Source organism: Cornus florida, unplaced genomic scaffold, assembly GCF_030987335.1.
Source record: "Cornus florida cultivar Cherokee Brave unplaced genomic scaffold, ASM3098733v1 CherokeeBrave_3.0.0_Hap2_Chr06, whole genome shotgun sequence".
NCBI classification, from domain to species: Eukaryota; Viridiplantae; Streptophyta; class Magnoliopsida; order Cornales; family Cornaceae; genus Cornus; species Cornus florida.
In genome coordinates, this window is record NW_026775576.1 from 70,856,830 (window position 1) to 70,866,982 (window position 10,153).

General features: G+C 32.3%; 1 protein-coding gene across 1 annotated transcript; it reads left to right on the forward strand.

Annotated features, from left to right (window-relative positions):
• The first annotated feature begins 1,914 nt into the window (after positions 1–1,914).
• LOC132314309 (uncharacterized) lies at positions 1,915–2,733 on the forward strand. The gene has a single exon (XM_059813185.1). It carries the CDS (start codon positions 1,915–1,917, stop codon positions 2,731–2,733), a length of 819 nt encoding a protein of 272 aa, XP_059669168.1.
• Positions 2,734–10,153: the final 7,420 nt, after the last annotated feature.

Sequence of the window (10,153 nt, forward strand, 5' to 3'; positions counted from 1 at the left end):
TTCAACCATATTGATCATCAATGCACTTAAATTTCAAGAGTAACATTAAATGAACTTCAAGAGTAACAGTCTTACTTAAAAAAAAAAAAAAACCTTAGTAGAACCATGATCTTTGAATTTGTGTGTGACAAGGTAAAATGGGTCCACAGTTTTTATTTTTCTTGGATGAATATTATGTTTAAAATTTCAAGATTACTTATTTTAAAAAGATTGTTATCAATGCTAGTCTCATTAACGTGGAATGCTTGATTACAAAATTGGGAGACAAATTTAAATTTGCTTTTATTTTGAACGAAGTAAGTTTTATTAAAAAAAATAATTTATACCGATTCATATATATTTATTTTCACAACATTTTCAAAAGGAGAATTTATTTTCTTATTTCATAAATGACAGTTCAAACTTCTAATTGTCATTAATATGACTAGAAATGAATGGCAAAATGGGCTCTAAATTCCAGTGCGGACCGTATGATTCGGGCCGGTGCACAAATCGACAAGCTTCAAAAGGAAAGTCTATTGAAAAAAGTGGGGCCTACGCACTGCCACGTGGCAGTAAATGAAGGCCGAAAGAAAGAAGCAAGGTGGGACCCAGATCTAGAACCAAGTCCCGGAGAAGGAGAAAGAGAAAGAGAAATAAAAATAAAAAGGTTACTAGCCTCCACTTCTACGTCTCTCCGATAAGTCGTCGACTAATGGTGGACAGTCAGCACGTGGCGCCCAAGAAAAATGCATTTTAGCTTTCCCTATACAAGCCTACAAAGGCTAACATAAAAAAAATAAAATAAAATACTGGTCCAATCTTCACCATCTGCAAAGAGGAAAGGCTAAAATATTGATTCATTTTTCTTTTATTATCGGATCCAGACGAGTTTTTATTTATTTTTTAAAATCCGTTAGGAAACAAACTGTTATCTTTTAGGTTGTTTAGAAACCATTTCCATTTCATCTATTTTATAGTATAATAAATGTTTGTCCCTTCCTTAGTATCTTATTTGAATATATTTGATCATATTTATTATGATTATGAATGGACAGATTCTTTTAAATAAACAATTTATGAATTATAAATTTTTAAAAGAGACATTTATTTAAAAATAAAAAAATATTTGTTTTGGTATTAAAATATGAATAATACTTAGCTACTCACCAGTGAATAAAGTGAAGCTACTCACTCTTATATGGTCCAATAACAAAATAACATATCAGCTTTAACAATAAAATAATTCACATCTTTTTCTATTTTCTCGGATCAATCATTGAATAAACGTATATAATATTTTTAGATGTGAATTATTTAATTATTAAAGGTAATGTGTTATTTTGTTATTGGACCATATAGGGGTGAGTAGCTTCACCCTACTTACCGGTGAGTAGCTAAATATTGTTCTTAAAATATTATGTGCTTATGAAAGTTACGTGTCAATGTAAATATAGCTTAATTAATTTATGCAACCTAGCTTAACTAATTCAATCAACACGACATGTACATCAATAGGGCTAAGCAGTTTTTTTTTATAATCAAAATAGATAGACCAACAACAAACATATTAAAGTGTGTATATATATATACACACACACACATACAAAAAGAGAGATGAGATTGTGAGATTCCATTACAGCCTTTCTCCCTTTTGACCACCCACCTGCTCTTCTAGGGGCCAAAAGAGAATCATCCTCTCTTTGACTCCATTTCTTTTTTATTTCTATGAATTCATCTAGAAGCCATGCCCATCAAGCCATCAACCAGCCCCTCATCACACAACATATTTTCTCTCTCTTATCATATACATATATAGCCCTATATATATATGGTGTGCTTCAAGTAATCCCAAACAACCCACTTCCTTCTACAAACAGTCTCTCCCTAACAACCCATTAATTTCTTAGCAGCGCAAGTTCTTATTGTCCATCAATGGTTGCCAAGGAGTCCTCCCAAGACTCACTAATGGACCATCAAAACCCTAACCCTATCATGCAGGGCTTAGATGATCATGAAGAAGCAGAAGAAACACTCTCTCTTTGTGATCTTCCAATATACAGCGGCGCAGCCGAGTCCGAGAACTTCTCCAAAGAATACCAAAGTTCATCATTCTCCTCCTCCGATCAAGACTACTTCGAGTTCTTCAGTGAAGAATGGAGTACTCCTACTACTACTTATCCACTTGACAACAAAAACGTTGTTTTCTGTGGAAAGCTCATTCCTTACAAACAACCAGTGTCCATTCACACCCACAATCTCGAAACCACCAAACACAAAAACCCGAAAAGGCGAGGCCTTTTCCGGTGGCAATCGGGTTCGTTCAACAAAGCTAAAACCGATCCATGCAACCAGAAAAATGAGTCCAAATTATTTTATGTTTCCAGCTCATCAAGTAAGTCTTTCTCATCATCGCCGGTGTCGGAGAAATATACTTATGGTTCCGGGAAGTATGGTGTTTCGGTCCGAAGGGTGTCGGGGGCGCCGGCGCCGGCGGCAAAGTGTAGGTGGTACTTGTTTATGTTCGGGTTTGCAAGGTTTCCGACGGAGATGGAATTGGGTGATATGAGGAACAGGCAGTATCGGCGCGGTCCTTCGACGATGTTTCGATCGGATAGTGGTGGTGAGAAGGCGAGTGGTGGTTGGAGGAGGTGGAAGGGTTTGAGGGGGCTGATTAGGGCTTTGAGTATGGGTGGCAGCAACCGTGCAAACACCGTGGTTAAGGCTTCGTTTGGTTGCATGCCACGCGTGTGAAAGAGGTGGTCCTGGCACGTGCGATTTTAGCATGCCAATATTGACTTTAAAGAGCTGGACAAAGTTTTGCGTTCACCATGTCAGACAGAGAAAACGAGATGGATCCTTGATGTATATTGTTATGAGAAATTACTAGTTGATTTTTAGTTATTAGTATAATTTAATCAGAATTAATATTCAAATCTTTTATAATGTCTTTCACTTCGTGGGTTCATTTTTAATTCTTAATATAAAAATCTAAATTAATCTAAATCAGCAAATGTGAACGATGCAGGACAGTTTAATAATCTTTCCACAACTATAAATCTTAATGGGCATCGAGGTATGTGATGATCGAAGATTCAATTATTCAAATGGTTTCATTTTCTTGTGGCCACCATTAATTTTCCAAGCCTTGACTGTAAAAATGACTTTGTTTCTACAAGTGATTGATTCACATAGAACTCAACATTTGAGGGAATAAAACAAATGAAGGAAAGACTTGAAAATGAAAATGCGGAGACAACTCCTACCAGCTGAATGCTGACTAAGGAAACTTTGGAGAACTGTCAAATAAAAAAATAAAATAATAATAATAATAATAATAATAATAATAATAATATTTTGGAGAACAATGTCATTTCTAGAACCTGGTGGCAAACCAATGAAACCTAGTGACCCTTAAAAAGTGAACCACCCCATTTGTCACGGGTCCATTTTGAATACAAATCTCTTGTTCCTATGATGGTAATAGGTTAAAAATAAAAATAACTGTCACTCATACTCACTGTCTACACACGCAAGAAGTAAAACACTTTCACACATAAAATATAATTGCAATAATGTAAAATAAAACACACACGAATTTACAGAACCTTTACTATTATTCGCAACAGTACAAGAAAAATATCTCAACTTAGGAGAATGAGATTTATCTCAATTGTCATTGCTTTGTATTTGAAGAGACTATTTCCTTACAGCTAGGGGTGGGTCAGCAGTGGCCATGGCCTCCTAAACTTTCTTAAAATTTGTATTTATACCCCTAAATATTAATTATTTTCTAGGTTTTGCCCATAAAATTCACTAAAAATTTCAATTGCCTCCCAATTTATTCAAAACATATATATTGACCCAAAATAGAGGATTTGAAAACAAATTTATATTGACCCAAAATAGAGGATTTGAAAATAAATTTAGTTTGTGTCATCTTAAAATTTAGTAATTTTTCAAGTTTGACTCTTTTAACTATATTTTTAAAACCTCAAATTTAAGAACTTTTATAATGAATGTACAAAATTTTCTAACTTTAATTACATAGTACAAATCCCGCCCCCCAACCTCAAATTTCTGATTCCGCCCTTGCCCATCACGTGTTGTCAGTTTTGAAAACCAACCATGAAATGACCCCTCTTTTGTTTTTTTAGAGAGAGAAAGAGAGAGAGTGAATACTTTTGGACTGTTCATTAATATAAAGGAAACTCTCCTTCGGTCTAAATAAGTGTTCCTTTTTTTTAATCAAATTTTTTAAGAGAATGATTTTTACTTTTTATAATTTTATTAATGGTGAATGATTTATTCCTAATGTTATTTCAAAAAATAGTACATTTAGTTTACAAATGAAATACTCATTTTGGTATAAAGGGAATAGTATGGCTCGCGTATCGGTTACAGTCGCGATATCGATTGCAATATAACGGATTCAGATAAAATCAGTATATATGGATCGATACAGATCGTGTATCGGACGATACAGCGAACTATGAAGAATATATAGGGAATATATATCCGCAAACACATATAGGTATAAAATATAAGAAAATCTGAATATATAAGACTATTCACGTCATGCTCTGTATCTAAATTTATATGATTGGATAATAGTAAAGATATTCAAATTAAAATGAGTAAATGAATTCAAATTTACTTCATAGTACTCTATATCAGTTGAATTTGTGCTCCACTTAAACAGGAGAAATTAATATATGATTCCAAGTTAATCACGTGCAATCACAAAAGCATATGTGTCAGCTTTGTGTTAGTTTTATCTCACTTTTATTGGCAATTTGATATCACTTTTTTTACTTACGTGTCAACGTGTTATTGTAACTGATTGGTCGAACGATGTAATCTCTCTAAACATTATTCCTCTTCACCAGCATATATCTAAAAATATAGTTAGAAACACACTCACACACCAACTTGAAATTGAACCTTCGACCTTCTACTTTAGAAGGTGAGGAATACTGCCTTTAATTTAATTTAAAATAATTAGAAAATGATTCTTTGGTATTGTTAGATAAAATTGCCAAGAGCTAAAATCATGAAACTCACCTCTTGTTACCAAAAACATCATATAACCTCCCTCAATTATCAAACAACCCCTTAACTAGCAAAAACTATCACGTTTCCCCCTTTCTGTGACGGAACCGTTAAGTTGTTGTGAAATGATAATAATGCCCTTGATAGTATATTAATATTTTATTAAATTGAAATTAGAGTGTGAGAATGACAATTTTGTCATTACAAATTATAAGATTATTTTGGTCAGCAAAATGATGCACCTGTTGCACGTGATACAATCCCATTAGTTTTAGATGAGAAACTAACGGGGAGGGGGTGATATGATAGACTTTTTAAAATATTAAAGAGTAATATATAAGATAATTTTTTTAGTTAAGGGGGTTAGTTGATAATTTTTAAAAATAAGAGGAGAGTTTTATGATTTGAGTCCAATTGCAAATTACATAATGACTTTAAAAATAAAAAAATAAAAATAAAAACTAATTTTTGAGCACTTAAATTGTAAGGCCTATAGTTGAGAACTCTTTTCACTTTTGTTTAATTTTTTTTTAGCGTTAATAATTGAGGTCCAATAGACTAATAGTACATTTTTTATTTTATATTATTAATACATCTCTAAGAATGACACGCATGACACAACCAGCACAGCCTGCAGGGCCTGGTGGTGCTATTGGTGGGGGTGAGGCTTTTTTTCTTTTTTGAAAGATTTGAGGCTTGGAGCTCAACAATTGCACCAATTGGATGGTGCAAGCCAGCAGTTGCTAGTTATATATGGATTTTAATTAGTAGCTATCCTCACCATCACTAGGGCTGCAAATGAACCGAGCCAAGCTTGTGTCTGCTCGGGCTCAGCTAGAGCTCGTCTCGTTAAATTTTTTTTTAAAAAAATTTACTTCTCAAAATTAATTAGTATTCCACAAAAAAAAAAAAAAAAAAAAAAAAAAAAAATCTGAAAGGTAAACACTACCTGTTTTATAAGAAGTAAGAACAACTGAGCAAGTGTGAAGTTACAACACTTGGAAAAAAAAAAAAACTTACAACACTTGTAATAATAGAAGTTTAGAATTAAAAGTTTGGGGAGGGCTAAACCTAATTTTATTAAAAGTAATATTCAAATTCAACAAACTAATATTAGTTAAATGTATGAACAAAATCAAAAGATAACTGTAAGCAACTTTTCTTTTACGAGGCCTACAATCACATAAACCAAATCAATAAATTGGGTACAGGTGATTATCTCAAGTAATTCATAGCATCAAAGGGCCCTAATGAACAATTTGAGTTTTTAAGCAAGTAAATCCAACCTACAGGAAGCTTTTCATATATACTCAAATCTTCTATATGGATGCGTATGAGTGCAAGAATGATAAATCAAAGGTTTCTATTGATAAAATCATCAAACCCTCAAAATTAAATCACTTGAAAACAAAAAGTGACCAATAACATGAAACATATTCTAAGGGTCTTCAACATCAAACCTTCGTCATGAACTTGAAAAGGGGATCTTCAATTATAAAATTCATAGTCATGTATATAGTATAATCGATTGTATATAGTATCTCAAGCGATGAAGACAGATAGAAAGGGAAAGAAAGAATGAGACGAGCAGTGAATCTTCATACCAGCAGACGGAGAAGACGGATGATGACAGAGAACGATGAGGACAGTAGACGGCAAGGCCAGACGACGGCGAGGACAGGCTCGACAGCAGACGGCGGAAGTGTTTTTGGTAATGAAAGAGAGAATGACGATTCAGTGTGTTTGGAAATGAGGCGTTTGGACTAGGGTGGCAACGGGGCGGGTTTGGAGCGGGTTTCTCTAAATCCCGCCCCACCCCTTTTAATTTTTGTTAAGTCTATGCCCGTCCCGAGACCCGCAACGGGTTGGATTTTCATATCCAACCCCGCTCCGTTAGAAAATACTGTGCCCCCCCACTAACAAATCTTTTTCTCCCACTTTTTAGAACTTAAATTCCTGCTATTTAAATGTGCAAAGCCTATGAATGACACAACATAAATAAAATTATGTATCCTAATAATAAAAAAAAAATAACATGCACATAACATAATTCAGAGAACATAATAAACAAAAATAAAAGTTTAATACAACCAAATCACAAGAAGTCTTAAGTTCCAACTTCCACCATAACAAAAAAAAAAAAAGCAAATTTAATACCAAGTTTACATCCCAAATTAGGATTATAAGAGATGGGTAATTGGGTAAGCCGCTAAAATAACTTATTAATATATATATATATATATATATATATATATATTAAATATAGTTATATGCGGGGCGGGGCCCTTAGGATATGTATATTGAACCCTTACCCGCCCCGTGACCCTCGACAGGTACAAAATTTGTATCCATGTCCGCCTCAACGGTATAACAAGTGTTCCCATATCCGTTATTAACGGGGCGGGGCCCCGGCGGGGCGGTAAAAATTGACATCCCTATTTTGGACTATATTTTCGTATTTATACTTAAGGTTTAGGTTTAACATGTAAACTAAATTATTTCTTCAAGAAATTTAATAATTAATAGCTTATTTAATAATTAGTAGTTGTTTAGAATTTTAAATTCACATTTTAATATTTTACAACATAATATATATAAATATTTGAATTTAAAGATTACAAAATGTCTATCTAAGTTGTGCTCAATTCTTATTTTCATTTATACTTAAATTGACGAGTCCTTGAAGATCATAGAGTTAATTATGATTTTCATTCATACTTAATTCATAATTGAATATTTTATAACATAATATAGATAAATATTTGAATTTAAAGATTACAAAATATCTATCTAAGTTGTGCTCAATTCTGATTTCCATTCATATTTAAATCGATGGATTTTTGAAAGTTATAGGGTCAATTCTAATTTCCATTCATACTTAATTCACATTTGAATATTTTATAACATAATATAGATGAATTTTTGAATTTAAAGATTACAAAATATGCATTTAAGTAGACTAAGTTGTGCTCAATTTTGATTTCCATTCATACTTAAATCACTTTTGAATATTTTATAACATAATATGGATAATTATTTGAATTTAAAGATTACAAAATATCTATTTAAGTTGTGCTCAATTTTAATTTCCTTTTATACTTAAATCGACGAGTCTTTGAATATCACAGAGTCAATTGTGATTTCCATTCATACTTAATAAAAACAAAATTATGGTATTTAACTTTAGATCAACATGATGATGATTCTCCAATATTATTTTATTAGATATTATTTTTGTAGTGTTTAGCTTTTGATATGTAAATTATTAATTTAAAATAATTATCATTTCTACAGATAATGATTAAAAAAATTGTAGTATAGTTATCGATTCTGTTAAAATTGTCTTTGATAATCTATTTAGTATATGTATATTAGTATATATTAATCAATATTGTACTTTGAAAACATAAAGTGGATTAGTGATAGCCAGGTAGGAGTGTTAGGAGTTCTATTTTTTCATGCTGAAGTCTTGGGTTCGATCTATACTATATATATATATATATATATATAGCGAGCCGAGCCCCTGTTCACGAGCCTATACGAGCCAAGCCCAACGTTGCTCGAACTAGGCTCATTTACTAGCGAGCCGAACTCGAGCTGTTCATGAACAGCTTAGTTCAATTGCAGCCCTAACCATCACTCATTTAATTTCTTGGTTTATACATTGATGATTTAGACGTGAGTGGAAAACAAAAGATTACTTGCTAAGATTGCTTGCTTCCTCTTTTCTCATAAATCGGGAAACTAAAAAGTCTTCACAATTAGCATGAGAGAGAGCTCTGTTACAGATAGCTCTAAAAAAAATAATCAAAAACTTTAGGACTTAGGTAATGGTTCACTAATCTATAATTTGTTATGTATTTCAATTTAAGATTTCGGTAATTGAAAAGAGAGGAAAACAAATAACATACAGTTTACAAGATTAAATAACATAACTAGAGATTTGCACATAAAATTAGGGCTTCAATCCGTAGTGTAGGTCCCTAGGGTTTTAAAATTGTAAAATCAATAGCCTTACCTCTAAAATCCAGCATTTTTTTATTATTTTTTTTTATGAGTTACCGAGTTTGTGGGGGAAGAGGACGAAGGCTATTTTTTTTTTTTTAATTTGTATATTTTTTTTTGTTATACCGAAACTTTTTTTTCCTTTTTAATTATTTGACGTGGACTAACCATATCAGATTCGAAAAATTTTAGCGTTTTATATTTCGTATTCCCTATCATATTCCATAAAAAAATTTAAGCACAAATCCAAAAACAGATACATGCTATTATATATCCTGTACACTTACCACAAATAATATGGTAGTATAATATTAGTCCCATAGAATATCATGCTATATATTATATACGCAATATAACCCAAAACTACACAACAAAGCATAAATTAGGAATGCACTACATGAAGCAAAGTCCTAATTATATTTTTCTTTTTGGGTTTTTTAATCCTCTTGTATACATCAAATATACCTATGCGTAAAGATATATAAATGTAATATATATTGTAAACTATATTTATTGATATACATTTATACAATATGTATATATAATTATATATGTAGGTGCAAAAATTCGTCAACGCAAAAAAGCAATACACTCAAATAAAATGACAGATTCAAGGAAAAATAATAATAATGGTGCAAATTGTGACGTTCTGAATTTTTACAACCCGGATATGTCAATGTGACCCGAAAGTTAACTCGATAACGGATCCAGAATGCGGAAGCGAAAATAAAACACAAAGTTGGTGAAAAGAAAACAACTGCGGAAACAAAATGGTGAAAATAGACCAAGTATGCCCCCAAGGGCAAAATGGTCATTTCACTGCAAATAAAGTCTCAAGAGATGTACGTTATCCCTAAGACACAAACATGGTTTCCCATGAAGTCATGGAGCTTAAAAGAGAACAAAATGCAAAAGCGAAGTTTTAAAAACAGACAAGTTTAGCCCTAGGGGAAAAATAATAATTTCTAAAAAGTTATGGGGGCTACCGATCACACCATTGGATAGATGGCGAAAAATTAACGAAGTTCTAAAAAAAGTTTACCCAATTCGGAGTTCGGACGAAGAAGTTATGATAAAATGGAGAAAGAAGGTCAAAAGGAGCAACACAGGGCCATCT